This window comes from Podarcis raffonei, chromosome 1 (genome assembly GCF_027172205.1).
Source record: "Podarcis raffonei isolate rPodRaf1 chromosome 1, rPodRaf1.pri, whole genome shotgun sequence".
Classification (NCBI taxonomy): Eukaryota; Metazoa; Chordata; class Lepidosauria; order Squamata; family Lacertidae; genus Podarcis; species Podarcis raffonei.
Window position 1 is genome coordinate 59,702,999 of NC_070602.1, and position 22,110 is coordinate 59,725,108.

General features: G+C 40.9%; 1 protein-coding gene across 8 annotated transcripts in view; it reads left to right on the forward strand.

Annotated features, from left to right (window-relative positions):
• Positions 1-22,110, forward strand: part of NAV2 (neuron navigator 2) — a 531,973-nt gene that overhangs the window by 476,620 nt on the left and 33,243 nt on the right. For 6 of the 8 annotated variants that reach the window (XM_053388967.1, XM_053388952.1, XM_053388959.1 and 3 more), the window contains 7 exons: positions 2,702-2,993; positions 4,671-5,373; positions 6,178-6,642; positions 13,038-13,198; positions 17,269-17,457; positions 21,569-21,621; positions 21,857-21,880. In XM_053388967.1, coding sequence (XP_053244942.1) covers positions 2,702-2,993; positions 4,671-5,373; positions 6,178-6,642; positions 13,038-13,198; positions 17,269-17,457; positions 21,569-21,621; positions 21,857-21,880 — 1,887 coding nt within the window. Of the gene's footprint in view, positions 1-2,701; positions 2,994-4,670; positions 5,374-6,177; positions 6,643-8,775; positions 8,842-10,266; positions 10,312-13,037; positions 13,199-17,268; positions 17,458-21,568; positions 21,622-21,856; positions 21,881-22,110 lie in introns of all 8 variants that reach the window. The other 2 variants (XM_053389004.1, XM_053389014.1) reach the window with 1 other exon arrangement.

A 22,110-nucleotide genomic window follows, 5' to 3' on the forward strand; every position in this document is an offset into this window, starting at 1 on the left:
TTTGTAAATATTCCTGTGCAGCTATTATTTCACTTCCTTCTTTTCTTTTCTTTTCTTTTAATTGAAATGTGAAAATATTTTAATAGCAGTTTTTAATATAACAGTGCAGTTGCCATGAAGTGTTACTCTTTGTTCTCTTGCCATGAAGTGCATAGCTGTGGCTGCGTTAAAGAGTTTTGCCTCTAGTTGTGCATCAAGAGTTTTCATGAGTGTTTTAAATTGGTGGTGCCTAGTTGCCCCACACCCTAGAAGAATCGAGACACGGCAAGTTGAGGAAGTGTAACAATAAGAAGAGGAGTCCCAGATGCCAATCAGGGGCTCCCCACAAAATTCCTAAGCAGTTCCTTGAGAAAAGCAGCTAGCACAAGCCCAGGCTGTGAAAAAGAGGGCAGGAGGCCACGCACCATGAAGATAAAGGAGAGCTAGTGTGGTGTAATGGTTAGAGCATTGAACTATGCCCCGGAGACCAGGGTTCGAATCCTCACTCAGCCGTGAAGCTCACTGGACCAGCCACTGCCTCTCAGCTTAACATACCTCACAGGGATTTTTGTGAAGATGAAAAGGGAAGAAGGGGAACCATGTACAGCACCTTGAGCTCCTTAAGTGGTATATAAAGGTTAATTAATTATTTAAGGATGAGCAGGGGGAAGAATGACATTGATGAATCCAGTCAGTCTTGCCCTTCCTAACTGAGCATTCCAGCCCAGGTGAGCTAGCAACCCTTAACCCCAGGAGAAAACAAATCACATCTCTTCCTAGGTGAGGTGTGGGTGGGCCAAACCCATGCCTGCTAAAGGCAGAAGCACCATTGTCCCCACACCCCAAAAGAGGAAACAAGCCACAGCATGTCAGGGCAAGGTCATGTTTATTAAAATACAACCGTTTGAAGACCTGCAGAATAAAAACCAGTCCAACGGAGTAAGGGTTGCGGAAGTAAGCTATGTTTCTGGAGGGAAGCCTCTCGCCTCACCTCAGAGCATGTGCACCTTCACTCAGTTTGCCGAATTTGTATGATTACACTGTGAGGCTTAGCATCAGTGGGACTGTGGGTTGCATCTAGCATTTTCATTATACAGTGGTACCTTGGGTTAAGTACTTAATTTGTTCCGGAGGTCAGTTCTTAACCTGAAACTGTTCTTAACCTGAAGCACCACTTTAGCTAATGGGGCCTCCTGCTGCCGCTGCGCCGCTGGAGCATGATTTCTGTTCTCATCCTGAAGCAAAGTTCTTAACCTGAGGTACTATTTCTGGGTTAGTGGAGTTTGTAACCTGAAGCGTATGTAACCCGAGGTACCACTGTATATTCAAGAATTGCACTCAACTGAACGAGTCCTTCCGTGAGTGCAGCTTCTCTTCCTTGAATGGAAATGGCTGCTGTTCATTGGGCAAAAGAGGGTCACCTTGTATATTTCCCCTCACCAGTGCACTCAGAACACTTATACGCCACGATGTCATGTTTTCAGGTGATACATTGCAGGGATGCTCCTCACAGGCTATTTGGAGGAGTGTAGCTGTTGTGGCAGAATTATTTTTTTTAATGTTTTATTCAAAAAAGGAAAATAAAGAAGCCTCTGTCATTTCACCCCTCTAAAAATATGGCAGTTGCTCTCCTTCCACATCTGAAAATGGCAGAAAATGCTCCCCCACCCATGAAACATGAGCCCAGGTCACCTTTAGTTTGTAAGATCATGCCTCATGTCTGAAGAAAAATGTTGCCTATTTTGCATTTTGAAATGCTTTATTTATGTAAACAGGGCAGGAAATAAAAGGACCCACCCAGCAAGATAAGGAATAAATAGAGTGCCCAAAGACACAGATTCTCTCAGCGCCTGCAATTTTGGGTTCCCATATGTGTAGCAGGTTCACAGCTTTTTCAGCTATTTTGGCATTTGTGGATGTCATTCTACATGTGTGGGATTTGAATTGCAAATCATTTCGGATGGATGGTGAAGCCGGTGAAGCCAGTGCAAGTGAAACAAAAGAGTGCAGATAAAGAATACATCCCAGAAAAGAGTCCCTTCCCTTGGTCATCATACGAAGAAAAAATAATAATATTGTACTTGAAGGGTCCTAGCTTGTAGCATACGTTTGGAGGAAAAGGGGAGAGAATTAATTGTGAGGAATAAATAAACCAGGCTTTTAGGAAATTCTAGGTAATCACAAATTTAAATTTAGTCATCAGATGTGAAGCATTGCCACTTCTGAAAATTTCTCACCTCAGTTGATGATAAAGTTAGAGTGAGGCTGTGGGTGTGCAGGAAGCACACATTTCAGTCTTGCGAAAAGCTGCCTCTTCATACTCCACAGATCACATTGCCAGTAAGGCGATAGGAAAGCAGAACAAAGGAAGAAGCTCACAACACAGATTTGAAGTGGGTTCCTGTCTTGCAGTAAAAGATATTGTGAGGAAGCTCAGGATGAATCAGTTGATTTCTCACCTTTATAAATCTTATTTTTATGTCTTTTATTTAGTGACTTTTTTGCTTAAATGCATTAGAAATGAATTTACAGAAAATGTGATTTAGCTTAATTATTGTTTGTATTTAGAATTGATTTTTAAAAAAAATATTGTAAAGGAGACAAAAATAGCTAAGTAAAAAGTCCTTAGTGAGGTCTTTAAATAATTAGTGAAGTTTTCAAGGGTTAAATTTTTCATGCTGGGGGAAGAAAAAGTTTACAAGTTTATGATTTTTCTCTTCAGACTGATGCTGAAAAGCATTCCCAAGTGGAGCGGAATTCCTTGTGGTCTGGCGACGAAATCAAGAAATCCGATGGTGGCTCAGACAGTGGTGTGAAGATGGAGCCTGGGTCTAAATGGAGAAGGAATCCCTCTGATGTGTCTGATGAATCTGATAAAAGCAATTCGGGGAGGAAGAACACAGTCATTTCGCAGACGGGTTCCTGGAGACGGGGCATGTCAGCTCAGGTTGGCATTACCACGCCGAGGACAAAAACGGCAGCCACCTCAGGAACTTTGAAGACACCTGGAACAGGTGAGGAATGCACAGCCAACAGACAAACAATGCAGGCCAAGAATTTGTGCAGTTAGAAGAAAATTTCCTCTGTCAGGATTTCAACTGCATTTTGATCTATGCTTGTCTTTGATGGAGAACTGTGCAATAAATCTCTGCCCTTGTGTACCAGTGCCAAACTGAAAACGTCCTGCCAACAATGATGTCGACTCAATAGTGTCTTGTAACTGGGGTGAAATTTTCCTCTTGAATGGATGATGTATGTGCTTAGCAGTAGAACTCATATTTTTTTGAAAGTGTAAATAAATCTGAAGGCACCTTTGAAAGCTTAGTTAATACCAGCTAGTTATTTTTTAAAATCACAATCTACTTAATTAGAAAACGTGTCGTAAGTTGCATATGCAGCCTATCGCCTTGCAATCATCATATCCAGCTGTGATAACTAATTGTCCCTGCACGTTTCTTAACACTGCATCCCATTGCAAATGAAATATAACAGGAGAAACTGAGTGTGTAGGCACCTTTCGCCTGGTGTATAGGTACTCTTAATTTAAAAGTAATTTTGAGGTTCTAAATCAGGGGTCTGCAAACTTTTCCACCAGTGGGCCGGATCGCCCGCGCATGGGAGTGTTTGCACCTGTGTACATGCATGCCCGCCCGCTGCTCTTTCCCCGCGGGTTTTCGGAGCCATGGCAAGGGAGGAGATGGCGTCTCCGGCTTCTTATTGGCTGAAGAAGCTTCCTGCGGCCAATAGGAAGCCGTGGCTGCATCCTGGAAGTCAGCCCCGTGCAGAGCTAAACCGGTGCACCGCGCTGGTTTAGCTCCACGCGGGGACTGACCAAGCAGGCGGCAAGGGCCAGGGGCCAGTTTAACTACCCCCACAGGCTGTGTCTGGCCCATGGGCCGTAGTTTGCCAACCCCTGTTCTAAACTAAGTACAAAACTACTACTGTGAAACAGTAGCAGCACAGGCCCTCTGTGGCCCAGATCACCCAGAATGCCTTGCACTTAGGGTGCACCCCCTCTTCAGAGCAAGGGAGAGTGAGAGTACCAGGGCTGCTGGCATGTTTGTATGGACAGAACAACTTTAAACTAAGAGATGGGGGTGAGGAGAGGAGGGGTGTGGCTAGAGGGGACCACTGTGGTTGATGCACTGCCTTGCCTCATTCTTGCACAACCACCTCCAGTTGCCCCAATTTTTCATACCCTAGGGCAGGGCTTTTTTTCATCTGGAACTCAGTGATACTCAGTTCTGACACCTCTCAGGTGGAGGTATTCATGGTTAGTTCCGGCACCTCGTTTTCTAGAAAAATAGCACTGCCCTTGGGTAAGTGTGGGGAACCTTTGGACTACCGTTCCTATCGTCTCTGGCCATTGGCTGTACTTGCTGGGGCCAATGGGAGTTGTAGTTCAGCAACACCTGAGAGCCAAAGTTTTGCCACATCTACCATAAGGATACCATGCTCACTTGATTTGAATCATTGGACCCACATGCTCAAATTTCACTTTTAAACACAGCAGTTATATTATCCTGTCATTCCTGTGCATAGTGCTATTGATTTCTAGAAATTAAACAAAGTTAGAATGCTTCCACATACTCATGTGTTTCATGTTTTAAGCTTTTTCATCACTTCTTTATACTAATGTGCACAGTGTTTGGTACCATGCAATATTTGAACTTGCTTTCCATTTTTTCTAGGAAAAACTGATGATGCCAAGGTATCGGAAAAGGGTAGAATTTCTCCCAAATCTGGACACATTAAACGTTCCCCATCAGATGCAGGACGGAGCAGTGGTGATGAATCAAAGAAACCTTCTGCAAATAACTCTAGAACAGCAGCTGCTAACACAAATGCATTTGGATTTAAAAAACAGAGTGGGTCAGCTGTAGGCATGACCATAATAACAGCTAGTGGGGCAACTATCACTAGTAGATCAGCTACTCTGGGCAAAATCCCCAAGTCATCTGGACTTATGGGAAGGTCTACTGGTCGGAAGACTAGTGTTGATGGCTCGCAGAATCAGGACGATGGTTACTTAGCCATTAGTACTCGAAGCAATCTTCAGTACCGGAGTTTACCCAGGCCCAGCAAATCCAGCAGCAGAAGCGGAGCTGGCAATAGATCTAGCACCAGCAGCATAGATTCCAACATAAGTAGCAAGTCAGCAGGCTTGCCTGTTCCTAAAATGAGAGAGCCAGCCAAAGTTGCCCTTGGGAGCTCTCTGCCAGGTTTAGTCAACCAAACAGATAAAGAGAAAGGGATCTCATCGGACAATGAAAGTGTAATCTCTTGTAATTCTGTTAAAATGAACCCAGCATCTCAGCCGGCTTCAAGTGCATCCCAGAGTGCTCACCAGCAAGGAGTCAAGTACCCAGATGTAGCCTCCCCTACCTTGCGCAGGTATGTAGAGCTTATTCAATTGACCAGTGCCTGAAAGGAGTTCAGAAGGTTTGGGGGGGGTTATATTCTGACTTTGACATTCTTGAAACAGAAATGATGATGATGATGATGATGTATAGACAGCTTCATGGCACAAAGCCATAAAAGCAGTATATAAAGTAAAAACAGAGTGAAACACTGAATATTCTCTGGGAACGACTTTAGCCACAATAAATCCTCTGTTACACTGCCATTCTGGATGAAATCCAAAAGATCACCTCTTCTGAAAATGAAATTTTCCTTTCCTTTTGTAAGAAGAATACACGTTTTGCATGCCAGATTTGCTAAAACACCGTCATTGCAGACCTGTTCATAGCTAGAAACAGTAATTCTGGTGATCCTAGCTAAGATTGCATATACTTTGTAGGTGTGCTTGGTGCCCATTTCCTCCCCCTTAAACCCCCCATGGGCAGAGGGAAATCCTAGAATGACCTTATTTGATCCAGCATTTAGAGACAGAGGTGAACATAGAGGAAAGGGGGAAGCTATCACACTTCATTCAGATCCAAGTCAGCATTAGTATGCCTTACTCATTGGTGTACTGACACCAGTTTGCCTATTCTGAATGCAGGTTATACTGTGTGGATGTCCATCTACACACAGTATAGATCAGAACGAAATAATCTCTAATGTATCCTGTTAATTTGACAAATAAGGATTTCTCCCAAATGTGTTTGAGCCAAGTAAAATATGGAAAAAAAAAGTTTAAACTCAAAGGTTCTTAGTATGTTTCCTGACTTTCTTTCCTTTTCTTCCCTTCTTCAGACTTTTTGGTGGAAAGCCAAGTAAACAAGCTCCCATCACAACTGCAGAAAGCATGAAAAATTCAGTGGTCATCTCCAACCCACATGCAACCATGAACCAACAGGGGAACCTGGATTCTCCTGGCAGTGGCATACTGAGCAGTGGTGGTAGTAGTCCCCTTTATAGCAAGAATGCAGACATGAACCAGTCTCCATTAGCTTCTAGTCCCAGTTCAGCTCACTCGGCTCCTTCCAACAGCTTAACCTGGGGCACTAATGCCAGTAGTTCTTCTGCTGTTAGCAAGGATGGGATTGGATACCAATCTGTTAGCAGCCTGCACACCAGTTGTGAATCCATAGATATTTCACTCAGCAGTGGAGGCGGCCTGAGCCACAACTCGTCCAGTGGCTTGATTGCAGCTTCTAAAGATGACTCGCTGACTCCCTTTGTTAGAACCAACAGTGTAAAGACAACATTGTCAGAGAGGTGAGATTCCTCCCCCCCCCCGAAGACCTTTGTGATACATACTGTGGTATATGTAATCGGTATCTTAATCATGACATGTTTCACTGTGAATTATTCCCACTGAGTTCAAGTGTCATTCAGGATAACTTATTTTTGTTCAGTTTGACATTCCTATGAGGTAAATAAGGATTGATGGAGAAGTTGTTGTGCAAGCATGAATTAATCTAGGGAGTTCAACAGATGGCTGCGATCACTGTGCCTGTCATCCTTTATAAAATCTCTGTTAACTATGGGCTCCCAAACATATATGATGAAAAGTGCTTAGATTTTCAGACGGGTGAATAACAAACCACCTCATATATGAACTGGATCGTCACAAGTCTGATTTCACCAGTGAGAACTATAGCCATGAATAAGAGACTTGACATAATGTGGCAAACCATACTTGAAAAGAGCAGCATGCCTTGTCGTGTCCATCCATTCGATGTGCATTCTGTTCTGCCATTTAGATCTCAGCTAGGATCACATCAGTACATTACTTTTCAGTACTGTATTGGGCCAATAAATTAGTGTAGGTTATAATTTCATAGATCAAGGCATAAGAACTCAACATAAAGCATAGTGCCCGAGACATAGGGAGAGATGTGAGTTGGGAAGGATTTAGTTCAAATCTCACCTCAGCCACAAATTTGCTAGATAATCTTAGGCAAGCCATTATCAATCTGCTTCATTCTTCCCTTTTTAACATGTGGACAGTAATACTGGCCTATTGGTAATTACCGAGATAATGAATGTTAAGTACTTTGAAATACTAGGGGCCAAACTACATATGACATTTAAAGTGCCGTTAAAATAAATGCAAATTGCATTATCTGGTTTAAGTAACAAATAATTAACTGGAACAGGACAGACCAGAATATGGAATTTAAGCCTCTGCTGCAGTCATGAGAAAAGTCCTTCCTGTGTTGCTGGTATTTGATGTGGAGGAAACTATTCCACTATTGCCCTTGGAGGTTTCCCCCAAAGCAAATACCAACTTCAGAAGAGAGATTTTCTTTAGGATTGCAGAAGATGAAAGACTTAAATTCCCTCTTCATATCTACTCTGTTCCCATTAATTATCAATATGGTGTAATTTGTATTTTTAGAAACCTGCACATTAGCTGCAAAGATGCGTTTAATGATGTTCTTAACCTCACGTGTAGTTTGGCCCTGAGGTTTAGTATCTGTTGTTCCCTTCTGGACATATCCATCACAGTTATGATGACTTAAGTAATCCAGTTTAATTTTGTCACCCTATATTTATGTTGATTGCAAAAGTGAGCTATTTTCATTGATCTTACTTAGTACCACAATTTTGATCTGATGAGTAAGGGCAAGTTAGAAGGTAGGCACCAGGAGCTAAACAAAGACAAATTGGATATGTTTCTTTTTCTGGTATAATTGATGATAGTACGAGCTTTTTGTGCTATACTACTACTGCTGTAGCTATATTACTACATTTACCTTTTCTTGCAAAAGAGATGTGCTGAGTCTTCTACAGAACGTAGGAATGATACAATTCCTACCCATCTTGGGCTATGGCAGCTGGGGAGGTTTGTTGTCCTAAATAAAAGCATTTTCACCAGAATGCTCTCACTTGTTCTCTGCCCTCCATATCCACCCCAGAAATAGGCAGACCCATGTATTTAGATCTTTCCCAGATCCATTTCAATGGTTGGTTCACCACTCAAAGCAAAAGTTGGGTTCTAGTATCAGCAGTTCCTCTGATTGTTTTGGCTTGGGAATGGCACCTATCAACTTCGTTTTATGGTCATGGATCTGCAACGGCATGCCAACTTACCCATTTGTTCAAGATCCTTGTCAGTTTGCATTCCTATGGAAAATGGTTCTCATGCAACCACTGTATGGATAAGAAACCACAAAACAAAGAAGTTGGAACTGACGTTAAATGTTTCTCCAGTGAAAACCACAGGAGTTGAAAGAAATTTTGAAGCTGTCTAACCCCGTTGTAGACCTTTTTTCCACTTAGAACATTCTAATTTGCTGTGGCATCGTAACATACAAAAACTCTTTCCCTTTCTTCCTTTTGTGCTAATATTCCTCTCTCTTTTTGTTGTTTTTGTTTTTGTCTTGTTGGACTTTATTCTTCTAGCCCTCTCTCTTCCCCTGCTGCTAGTCCCAAATTCTGCAGAAATACTTTACCCAGGAGGCAGGACAGGTAATGCTGTCTCAGGGCAGTAGAATGCACAAACAGTCGAGAAGGTTCATTTTCACACTTGAGAAGCCAAAAGTGTATTGTGCAAGACTGTGCTCAGTGAAGAGTGTGTGTGTTTCACTGGGATGTGTAAACCGTCACTCAAAATACATGCCAGTGAGAGACCGTTTTACAGCGCTGTGTCCCAGTTTACTCTGGGGAGAGGCATGTGGAAAAGCTGGAGAGAGTAGCGGTTTTTCCAAGAACAAAATGAACCATCTCTTTAAAGTTCCATAATTTTATGTGCCAGCGTAAACTCTCACTAGCATTTCGGCATTCTGGTGGCATGCTGCTTTCCCTCACGTTTCAGGCCGTATCACCTTTTTGTCTTGATCCCTCTATCCCCCACCCTTCCAGTGTGGCTGAAATATATTTCCTGTTACAAGTTGCTCACCCATTTTAGCTTGTGGGGTGGGAGAGGGAGGATCGTAGGGGTGTGTGTGTGTGTCCTTGTAAAAATGAATGCAAGGAAGCAAGATATGTCAGAAGTGCTGTTGCTGTCATCTGTGCTTTGTTCATCTGACACCAGTAACTGATAGAGAATTAATTCTAACGCTTCTATGTCTCCTGCACGGGTACCATTTCAGTAGGTGGGGAAACCTTTTCAGCTAGATTGAAAGTCTTGCGATTGGAGAATCCAAGATTATTATTATTAGTTTGTTTAAAGCAGTATATTTTAAGAGCATTTGTTGCAACTGCTTTTTAAATGTCTCATACAATGGCATTATCAACACACACCTGTCACACCTTATTTAAAGCAAATGTATTTGTTGCTATTGGTGGCCCTTGTGAGAATTTATAACAGTAGCCATTCCTACTGTGTATAGGATGCCAGGAACAATCACATGTGATCTGGACCACAGTAGTACCCTGGTCTCCTGAAAGTAGAAACCCAGATCCCTGTTGGTTGGTCATTTGCCTAGTCACCATTTTCAGTGGTGTGCATTTGTTAGAGATAGAGATAGAAAAAAAGATTGTGGCCATCTGTGTCCTAAATGCATTCATCTGAGGCATACACACTTCATATTAAAAGCTAGCTTCTTCCAGCCACATTTGTGGAAGAGAAACAGGAAGGTCACTGTGTGATCCCTATCTTCAAATCACCATGAAAAGTCACATAAAAGTAAAATGCTGCTTACACGCAGTTTAGTGGTTTGAGGGTCCAAAGTCTTCATTTTGCATGGTCCCTTGTGCATGTTCTGTATATAACACAACCCACACGTGGTAAGAAGGTTTTTTGCATGTCGGCTTGGCAGGGGCTCTCGTTATCTTTTCCAGTACCATGGTGCAGCTGTTTTAATAGTGAATTCTCCTCTCTTTCAAGCTGATCTTTAATCCTCCTCTTTCGTTCTTTTCTTCTGAAGTTCTTTTCTTTTAACTTTTCTACAGCGACCCTCATCTTGATAGGAACACTTTGCCTAAGAAAGGACTCAGGTATTGGTGTTTCCACATAGCATAAGCAGTTTTCCATGTGGTTTTTGGAGCTTTGCTTTGTGTGTCTCTTGTGGCCGTCAGTAGTGCTGGTGGTGGTGGTGGTCTCAGCTTTTGCAGTGCCTGGCTGCAATCTCTTCCTCCTTCCTCCCTCAGCCTCTTTGAAGCAGGTCATTGCCCCCTTTCCTTTACCTTACATGCTTCTTTCCATCTGATAACTGTCTCAGCTTGAGCAGGGACTGCAACAGTAGCTGGCTGGCTCTTAGAAAAGCGCATCTCACGAACCATCACTGAGCTTGATTTGCAAGCAATAATTTGCAGCTTTTACGACCAAAGTAGTAACTAGTTGATGTTATTCTCACAGTGTAACTTCTGAAATGCAGATCAAGAGGAATTTAGAGGTCATTAAAAATGCACATTTTACAATACAACAGTTGGAGCTATACTCTTACTTTAAATACAAAAAAGTATCAAACCAATCAGGTGCTCCATAAATGTCTGCTTCCAAAACATATAATACATATGATTTGACATTAAGACAAATTACACAGAAGAATATGTTTCTTTTGTAAAGAAAGTAGACTTTAAACATGTTTACTAGGTTTGCTAGGTTCATTAACTTGAATACAACAAAATGAAAGCGCTGAACTCACTCAGTGGAAAGTATCTGGCAAAACAGTTCAATTTCAGACTGTATTATAAATACTTTTTTAGATAACGGAAATGATGGCTTTACATTAGAGCTGCAATTTATTCTGCACTACAAAGACATTGTTCTTTGCAGCAGCTTTGATTGTCACACTGAGCTAGGTGCTAAAAGCATTTTGCTAATTTGTGGGGTGAGGGTGGGGAGAGATTGGTCGGTCTGAATTGTTTTCTGTGCCTGTCAAATGTCTCCAGCTAAATAACGAATGACATCTTTTAAGTTTAAAGTATTTGAATGTCAAAGAGGTAGGTATTTACACTTTCGTTCTTTAGCATATTGTGCTAAACTTTGTGTGCCTGTTTATGGCTCCAATCCCTGAAAGATCTATACACATGAATGACTTTTATCTTCAGTATCTGAAACCAATACTCAAAATTCAAGGCTGATGGCAGGAAGACAGTGGTGTTGCCAGTACCCTCTTAAAAGTTGTGCATTCTCATTTACTTCAAAGACTAAAAAATAACTGAGGATGTGATGATCACTGTGATCCAGAACCTGCCATGCACAAAATTTATATTTGCATATAAATGGGCTTTACCTGGGTTCCTCCTCCCCATTTTTTTGTTTTTTGTTCCTTTTTGTTTTGTAAGGACCAGTAATCCCAGTCTTGCAAATACCAGTAGACCTCTGTTGTGTGTTTTAAAATTTATTAGCTTTATATCCTATTCTCCCTGAATGGGGAGGTTGTTACCCCGCCACCCTCACTCAAGCCCCACATTGCCTATACAACTATCATGTGAGGTTAGCTAGGCTGAGCAATAATGGCTGTGGCTCACCACTGACTCTCATGATTAAGTGGGAATTTTAATCTAGTCTTTCCGTTCCTGGTCCTATACTAGGATTGGCATATTTCAAAAAGTGAAAATCCGGACACAAAAAAAGCTGTTGAGCTTGCTTTCTTTTTTTTTTGCAAAATCTTAAAATCTTTGCCATCATCTAGACCTCCAACATGGGTTGCCATACATCCGGACATTTCAGTGATTTCTGCCTAGACATTGCTTCCGACTGCCGTATTCTAGCTATGTCTGGGAAATTCTGGATGTATGGCAACCCTATCCTATACTCTAACCAGCAGCCTGAAAAGCAGGGAAGAGCTAACATCTTTGCCCAGTTGTCTGGAGACAGTTTGTACTTTTATGTGCACCTTATGCAAGTGCCTATTTACAAGCTTGGTGTAGCTTTCTTAGGGATGCATCTACACCCCTGATAGGGTTTATGATTAGGTGAAGGTGTCCTTCTGACCAATTCTGCCAGGTTTTGTAGTCAAAGAGGCTTCGCCACCACAGGAAATGCTGGCTGTTTGGGAGCTGCTGCCAGAAATCTTACCATCAGCAGAAGCCAACACAAGGCCTTTCAACGAGGTCTTTCAAAGTGAAGCAGAGCAGGGCAGGCTAAAGATCTGCTGGGACCTGAGCCAGCCCATTGAGAGGGAACTGGACTCCTCTGAGATATTTCCTCTGCCACACCAGTCTGAAGCTTTGGATGCAGTTGTGATTTCTCCACTCCAATTATCCCTGTGGCTGGACGGCCCCAGGAAACGATTGCTTTGTTAATCTCTAGCCATGTGAAAGCTTCCTCTCAATTCACACTATTTCTTTTCATGGATGCTTATATGCATCTCATTTTGCTTCACTATGTCCTCTTTCTACAGATCCTTCACCCACTTTTCCAACAACATGTTTGTCCTGTGCTGAAAAGTAGCATTTCACATGAGATTGGATACTCAGCCAACATTTGTAAAATAAAATTAAAACATTTTGTCTTGGAAGTGAAATTCTGATCATTTACATGGCTTGAATATATGAAAAGCCATTTTTAAGACTCCCAAAGTCTCCCCCACCCACCCATTTAACTTCCTTCTACTGGCACAATCCAGTGTAGAAAAGAAAAGAAAAGAAAAGGCCTCTGGTAGGCAGGAGACTTCTTTCAGGCTCACTGCCTGTTTTCCTGTCCACGTGCTTATGGATTTTCGGTAAACGAAACATTTTTTGAGCAAATGCTAAAGCTTATTTTGTCTGCACAGGTATACTCCTTCATCACAACTTCGCAGTCAAGAAGAAGCAAAAGAATGGCTGCGTTCACACTCTGCAGGAGGACTTCAGGATACAGTTGTCAGTTCTCCATTTTCCTCTGGTTCCAGCATCACATCACCTTCTGGAACTAGATTTAACTTCTCCCAACTGGGTGAGTGAACTATTTGCTTTTCATAATTGGAACATGTTTAGCATGCTTACCTTTGCAAAGTAAGAGATAGTGCATTGATTTTTTTCCTACCACAAACGAAAGTGGGATCTCTGCCTGCACAACTGTATGGTGATAGTACTCGGAATCAAATATTTTCTAAAAATAATTTTATTTAAATTCAGTCGTTCCCCTCCTCCACATCATTGTAATGTTTTATATATCATTTCATCGCCCAGAATGGAATGCTTAGCAACTCTCTAGGCCTTTCAATATGGCATGCTACATTATGTGGTATACCATAATCAGAGGGAAAAGGTCAAGCTAGGGAGTCCATAGGCAAGTACAGAGAGATAGGCATAGGAGAAGCCAAACACAAAGATTTTAAGACCCAGGACAGATGTATCTGCAAAGGAGGCCTTAGGAAGGCCAGCAGTAACTGGCCTAGCAATCTGAGAGAGGAGAATGCCAGGGGGAAAATAGGCAGTTTTGTCATGTCCTTAAGGGTATATTAGCATGGGATGTTTCCCAGGGATGGGGAACAAGGGCCAGAGTTCCTTCTGGACAGCCATCTGAGGGCCACACAATGGTGGTCAGTAAGGCAAGAGGCAAAAGTAGGCGCTGGAGTACTATCATCTCAAACACAGAGACTATAATTTAACCAAACATGGCGGAAAGGGCCTGAATAGCAATGGCCATTCCAGCTTCAGAGCTTGGGAAGGGAAGTAGTTGCCATCTCTTGTGGGTGATATTCAGTTCATGCCCTTCTCTTCTGCGAGCAGAGGATTCTGCTACACAACAATCCTAATCACATTTAATTGCAATTTATCCATGGTCCACGACCAAGGAGATCTTCACACTGATGGTACTCCATATATGGCATTAATTGCTCTTGCCTGATGACATCTAATGCTAGCAAAAGATACTACTGCCCTGTTTGTGTAGTCATGTTACAACAGTGTTGTTTGGTCCAGGGACCAAATAACTGAGATGCTAAGAAAATTTGCTGCCAAGGTTGCCAAGTAAATCACTAAAAAAAGAGTGAAGTACAAAACCAGTTGTCAGGAAATTCCAGGAGAAGAAAAGTAGGAAGGGTAGTTAAATTAGGCATTTTTTTCCTAAGGATGTGTATGGCATTGCTGCTGATATAAAAAATAGAGGTTATTTAATGCATATATAGATACTTAATATTCAACAGTTTATTAAGATTTTTTATGATCTGCCACAATAAGTAACAATTGAAGTGCAGCGTTATAAAAAGGAGCATTATAGCTAATCTTAGAACAAAACCTGAAGGTTTCTTTCAAAATAAGTAATCTTGAATGGCCCTCTATGCAGTGGCTGCAAAAAAAAAAAAAAGAAAAAGAAAAAAATTGCTATAAGTTGTTTTGGACATTTGGAGGTATAATCTGAAATCAAGCTAGATTTGAGGTTGTTGGTGTCTATGACATCTTCCCTGTCTTTCATCATGGAAGTTGGCTTATTTTGTGGATGTATGTTCTGTATTATTGTATTAGCACTATTTCTATAAGTTTGTCATGACATTTGGTTAGAACAGTAAACTTATGAACTTGAATATTAAAAAAGTGTTATTTGACAAACCAGTAAAGAACCTCCCATATCAGTGTGTGGCTTAACAGCCATATCATTCGCATTCAGGATTCTCAAACTCCATACTCTTCCTGTCCTTTAAAGCTCACTTGGATTATAGCCTGAGCTCCAGCTATATTAACACAGTCTTCATCCTGGGAACCCAGTCCTGTAAATGCCTTACCTCAAGAAGGAAAATTCCATACATATATACCCGTCTTAATTCCAGATACTAATTATGAAATATTGTACATTTCCATTTTTGATATCTCCCTAAAAACAAACCCTGGAGTACTTTGCTCTTGTTTGACTGTTATGTTTAAATACATTCACCAGTTTACAAGAATGACTATATATGAAAAAGCTAAGTGTATACCCGTGGGGCATTGCTTTGTGACTTGCAGAAACCTGTGGCTATCCTTGTAATTTTACTGATTTCTGCATTGAAGTAGTTCCATCTTCAAGGAGCTTTTTAAAAAAAGTGTATTTCAAGGAATCCTGTTAATAAAGTGTCAAAGTTCTTGATTAAGATTATATATTTACCATATAATTTATTTCTTTGTTAAATTTGTACCCCACCTTTCCATCAACCAGTGCCTACCAACAGTAATGACATACAATAAAATGCCAAGACACTGCAATAAAATCTGATTAAAACACATGTTGTAAGAGATGCAAGCCTATATTGCCTGTTCCTGCAGCTTTTACTGCTTGCTTAGAACTTGTGCTTTCTTGAAAGGATAGAAGAAATAAGCCGGACCACACCTGCAGTGAACAACTTGGGATTCATGCCTTTTGCAGGGATTGCTTTTTGTTTCTCTCATCCCATCAGCTTTGCTAGTATGATGGGAAAACTTGAGTCCATTTTATTCTAAGCTAATGCTAACTCTATATGAAATGGGAAGTGGAGCTTTAATTCTTGGAACTAGAATGAATAACAAGCAGCACTCATTCTCTGTACAAATCATCATTTTTGTTACTTTGGGTGATGGATTTTGTCTGATAGAAAATTATTCCACTGATGATTACAGAATTGATGTATTATGAGGAGACATTTGTTTGATGTAGCTTACCAATGAAGACCAGTGTTGGTATAATGCCATCCAGTCTTCTAACTGTACTTGAGTGCCCCATGGACTTGCACTCTTTTCTCTGCCCTGCTCTTGCATGTAAAATTCCCTTCTTTAAAGTTTTTGGAGCTAACCATAATTAGTATTATGCTTTCACCAGTATTTTCACTGATCTGGATTAGCTCCAAGCCAGAGTGTGCAGCTGTAGGTAGAATAGGGTTTCAGTGGGTGGTAGGAAACAGACATGGTGTTAGGAAGTAAAAGGGATGGCAACTATTAATCAGTCAGAATGTGTAGGGACAGCAGTACCATGGACAGCTCCAAGCAAGACACCTTGCTCAAACAAGACCCACATATGTCATTAGTAAGGTAAAAGGTAAAGGACCCTTGGATGGTTAAGTTCAGTCAAAGGCAACTATAGGGTGCAGCAGTCATCTCGTTTCAGGCCGAGGGAGCTAGCATTTGTTCACAGACAGCTTTCTGGGTCATGTGGCTAGCATGACTAAACCGCTTCTGGCACAACGGAACACTGTGACGGAAACCAGAGTGCATAGAAATGCTGTTTACCTTCCCGCCACAGTGGTACTTATTTATCTACTCGCACTGGTATGCTTTTGAACTGCTAGGTTGGCAGGAACTGGGACAGAGCAATGGGAGCTGACCCCGTTGCACAGATTCAAAACGCCAACCATCTGATTGGCAGACCCAAGAGGCTCAGTGGTTTAGACCACAGCGCCACCCACTCCCTGTATGCCATTAGTATCTAAAAATGTTTAAAGCAGCATCCTTGCACTCTTTTGCTGCTCAGTTATATATGCCCAGGTACATTATATTCTTTGCCAGATGGCAAACTGAATATAGAGAGGCCCTTAGTGATGACAGTAGTGGTTCTTTTAAAGGTGTTCTGACCCAGGAGTGTTGTTCTAGGGGTTTTGAGTCAGAAGGACCCATCTCAGGTGAGGTCTGGAGTTGTGTTGGGGCCTGTGCCTAGGCATCTGCAATCCTTGTCTCTACACCCCAGAGTTCTTGGGGGCCTTTGCTTGCCTTCCCTCTGCCTTGATCACTACTCAAAGCTAGTGCTATAGCAACATTTTAACAAATCATAATTAGTCTTGATGCTGATGCAGGAGTAACCCAAACCAAGCTAACTCCAAAATTCAAGGGGACATAGGAATGAGGGGAGGGGGAAACATGAAAGGCTGTGTGAATATGAATGTCTGTGATTAGAAGATTGCTCAATGAGCTCAATGTCATGTGTTGAAATCAACTTTGTACCATTGTCGACTTTGTATAGCTTTTCAGTTAATTAGATGTAGACAGAGACTGATACCTTTTTGTAGTGATAGAGTTGCTTCTTTTGGTACTTGCATGTGCATAGATTTTTGAACTTTCTGTGTCTGCCTTGCTTTCTAGCAAGCCCCACCACAGCAGCCCAGATGAGCTTGTCAAACCCAACCATGCTACGGACGCACAGTCTTTCTAATGCGGATGGCCCTTATGATCCTTACAGTGACACCCGGTTCCGGAACAGCTCAATGTCACTGGATGAAAAGAGCAGGACAATGAGCCGTTCAGGGTCATTCCGGGATGGCTTTGAAGAGGGTAAGTGAGCTGAAAATCTTTTTCAAAAGTTGGATCAAGTTTCCAATTGAAATTTGCTGGGGGATAAACTGAATCAAACATTATTAAAGTTTCTCAAGTGTTTAACCATAATGTTGATTAACATTGACTTGTTTATATTTAAGTAAAATTGCAAATATAAAATATAGGGTTGTTTTTTTAAAAAAAGTTACTTGAGGTAAACAGAGGTGATGGGAATGTTTTACTTGAGTCCTGATGTGATACTAATTTGCCTAAGACCACTAAAACATTTAACCATTGCTTTCAGATGTCAACACATTCTGTCAAATACCTCATAAAATCCTAATGGTTCTTACTGAAGAATATCCTTGCATAAATATTTGTGTCCTTGCATTTTAAGATGCACAACATTTCATAATCAACTGCTTATTGTTTCCCTCTGTATATAAATGTGAATGGTGCCATTTTCTGTACCTTTTAAGAGCCTCTAAAATTCATTTCCTTTACCTTTCAATTCAAGATGTTCCAAGTAGCAATTTCCCAACTTGAACAGAGTAGATCTTTGTCTTCCATAGTTCAGGCTTCTTTCTCATACTGTCTGTCAGATGTGGATTGTGAGTGCCTGTCGTTGTGGATAATGATTTCATCTGGGAAAGTTCAGTTATGGCACATGCAACATCATATTTTCAGGGTTTTCCTTTGAAGTTGCGATGTTGCCTAGAAACCAGCTATTTTTCAAAAGCTGAAGTGCTGGTTTGGATTCATATCCTGTTCACCTAGTTTAAGCTTTGTCTTGCTGAGAGAGATCAATCAGTTGGCTATTTTGTGCTGCAGTTCTAGGCCCTAATAGGTGGCAGTCGGGTGGAGGTGGACCGTTCAAGGAACTGCTGGTTTCTGGCTCTCAAAGAGCTCTCTAATCATCTTTGCTGCATCAGCCTGGAATTGGTGCAGTGAAAAAATTAAAAATAGTGCCCCCTCCTCCTTACTTGGTCAGCATTAGTGTCAGGGCTTTGAACATGGTGGTGGCTCTACCGCTCCATTTCACACTGCCAAATTTCCCAGTCAAAGTTAGAATTTGCTGTGTCCTTGTATGTATTGCAATACGTGTTATAAAATTATTATGAATGCCATGGAAGAAAGCAAAACAAATAGTTGTTTTAATGGCATGAGTTAAGACAAAAAAATTCCTTTGCTTCTTGACTTTCATGTCAAACTCTTAAATCATTAATAGGCCAATATGATTTTCTGATTTGCCCTTTTCCACAAATTATGTGGACAATGCAACAGTGGCAATGAATGTATTTTTAGTTTAATTCATAAGAGCATTTAAAACTATTTTCATTCCTTTGGCTATGGCACCCTCCCTATGAGAATTATAACCTTTAATAAAGGAGAAATTGAGAGCATACAGAATGAAATATGCAAAATGCTTGGCATGCCAAGATTAATATGTCCCAAAGTAGAGTAATTTAAAATGCAGTTCTGAAGCAAGAGAAAATCACAATCAGTATTCAGATTTTCATATATATTTATACACACACACACTCACTCTCTCTCTCTCTCTCTCACACACACACACATTTAGGTCTACTAAGAAGTTACCAAAATATTAGTTGTATTTGATTAATGTAAAATTAAATTACTTAAGACAGAATCATTTTCTTACTTGGGGATTAGGAGCACACCATAGAATTTATTTTTCTGGAAAGGTCCCCTTACAAATAGTTGGAAATGTCTAACACAATCTTATTTCAAAGTATACAAGAAAAAATTCCAAAGAAGCCAGACATAGCAGAATGGAGCTGCTACTGAAAGTAAGAACTTAATGGTATATGGTTATTGGGCTTGTGAAATGTAATATTACTGTAGCCTGAATCAGGTACTCTCTACAGTGGTACCTCGGGTTACAGACGCTTCGGGTTACAGACGCTTTGGGTTACAAACTCCGCTAACCAGGAAGTGGTTGCTCCAGGTTAAAAACTTTGCCCCAGGATAAGAACGGAAATCGCGTGCCAGCGGTGCAGCGGCAGCGAGGCCCCATTAATGAAAGCACGCCTCAGGTTAATAACTGTTTCAGGTTAAGAACAGACCTCTGGAACTAATTCAGTTCTTAACCCGAGGTACCACTGTATTGAGAACACATAGGCTAGCTGTGCCCCTTTGACACTGAGACATATGCCAGCCACACACCCAGATGACGTGTGGTCAGCATCATTCTGAAGGACAGCAGAGGTATGGATGCACACAGGTGAGGCTCCTTCAGCAAAGACGGCAATTGGGATTTCAATTCCCATCCATGTAGAATGACCATACAACCAAGCCCACTTCAGTTTAAAGTTGATCATGTGTCTGCAGGTAGAGCTAGCCTGCATGTTTTCCATAGTCCCACGGGGACTAAGCTCCTGAACACTGCTAAATTTGGATCATGCGCATAGAACCACTTCCAGTTTAAAGTTCCATTGATTTTAGTTTGTGAACTTGATTCAACCCATGATGTAAATTGCATATTAAACAAACTTCTTTCTTTGTCATTGTGGAAATCGTTTTTAATAATACAGATAGCTTCTTAGGGCTTCCCCCCCTTTTGTTCGTTGTTTGTTTATTGGCACTTCCAGATTTTTATTTATTTATATTCTTTAGTGCAATAAACATGCTGTTGTTAAGTCTTGCCTCAGGGAAGCTCTTTTTGGTTTGCTATTTTACTATTTTGCTTATTAAATTTCTATACTGTCCTTCATCCGAGGATCACAGGGCAGTTCCCAATATAAAAAGCACAAAAATACATAACACAAGTAACAAACAAAAACAATACTTTATGGTTTAAAAGGCCATAAATTGTTTAATTAGCCCAAGGCCTGTGGGGGGTGGGTGTTTTAATGTTCTACTGCAGGGATGGGGAACCTGTGGCTGTCCAGATGGTGTTGGACTACAGCTTCTATCATCCTTGAACATTGGTTGTGCTCTTTGGACTGATGTGAGTTCAGCAGTCTCTGATTTATAGGTTATTAATGTGATTTATAAGAAAAGCAATACGCTGGGACCTTGGTTTGAAACGTCTATTCTGGTACAGAGCCGGATGGCGGGAGGGAGTGAGGTTAAGGGGATCCTGTGTAAAAGAAACAGCATCTATAGGTTCTGTCTTGTTGCAAGGGAGGGAAGTGGGATGGCCAATAATGAAGCAGCTTGTCTCGTTGCCTCTGTACTACTAATTGCTGATGGCAGATTTTCAGCCACATACCTAGACATGCTTAAGGCAATTGCATTTTGCATAACACAGCTTTATTGCGTACTCCTAGCATTAGAAGAAACTTACTTTTTACAGCAAAATCTGTTTCTAAGCCAGTTGAATTTGTTTATTTTGCAATAGCATATTTTTGTATTTTCCCCACTTTTCTCCCCCTTGAGCAGACTTCCCCAACTTGGTGCCCTCCAGATGTTAATAGACTGCTACTATTGTGTCCCTAGAATCATAGAATCGTAGAGTTGGAAGGGACTCCAAGGGACATCTAGTCCAACCCCCTGCAATGCAGGAATCTCGGCTAAAGCATCATCTGGAAGACACCAGAATGGGGAATCCCGCACTAGAGAAAATGTCAAAATATATTCATTTTTTTCCTCTTTGCTGTCTTAATATGAGTCTTTACCTATATTAACACCTAAATATTCAGCCTTCTTTATTTATAAAACCTTTTAACTCCCTTTTGCTGTTTATGCTTCAGGCCAACCATATGGTGAAACTGGACTGGTCAGTTTAACCTTTACTTTGTCTGCTTCTCATCATCTTCTGTTTCATTTTTCATGCACTATCATAACTTTGTAATGTATGAAACATAAGAGGCAGGCAAATGTTTACATCCCAATAATGATTTTTTAAATTTAAAAAAAGCTTTATTTTGAGACCATTTTTGGGTATGCTCTGTATAATGCTTCCATTTATTTCAGCTTACTTCTTGACACTTCTGCAAAGATTTTTTTGAGTAAATATGTTTATGACTGGTGATGCAATTTTTTAATAGGCTGCTGATGAAATGTTAAAGCTGCTAGCAGCATCCACAGTGAATTATCTGCTGTCATTTACTGTGTTGTGCACAAGGAATCAGTTGAGCAATTTGCGTTTTTATGTTTCCTTTAGTGCATGGATCCTCTCTCTCTTTGGTTTCAAGCACATCATCTATTTACTCAACGGTGAGTGTCATAAAACGGAAATGACTATCTTAATGCTCAGAACTGGGCACACAAAATGTTAAACATACTTAAATTGCACCAAAAGAATTTCTGTGCTTACATCCTCTTGCTTTCTATGATACCTAAGCATGTGAAATCATCTAATTTCCTCCCTTTGTTTTTGGAAAATATTATCTGGTATCAAATAAATAATCAATATGACTTTCACACAATCATTTTTAATTCTTTTTTCCAGCCTGAAGAGAAATGTCAGTCAGAGGTAAGGAAGAGTTCCTTTTCTTTCATATTAGTAACCTTTCCACCTTCAGTGGCAGGCACACTTAAAAAAAAAAGTCTGGCATTCATGGTGGCAATAGTCTCAGCTTTTATAAAATCAATGACCCTAAGAACAGTGTCTTGCAGTATCCTGCCCTTCTCCATATGCTTTCCCCACATGAGTACGTCTCTTCTTGCCAACCCTGTCAGGCTCCTTCCTATATGCAGAACTGT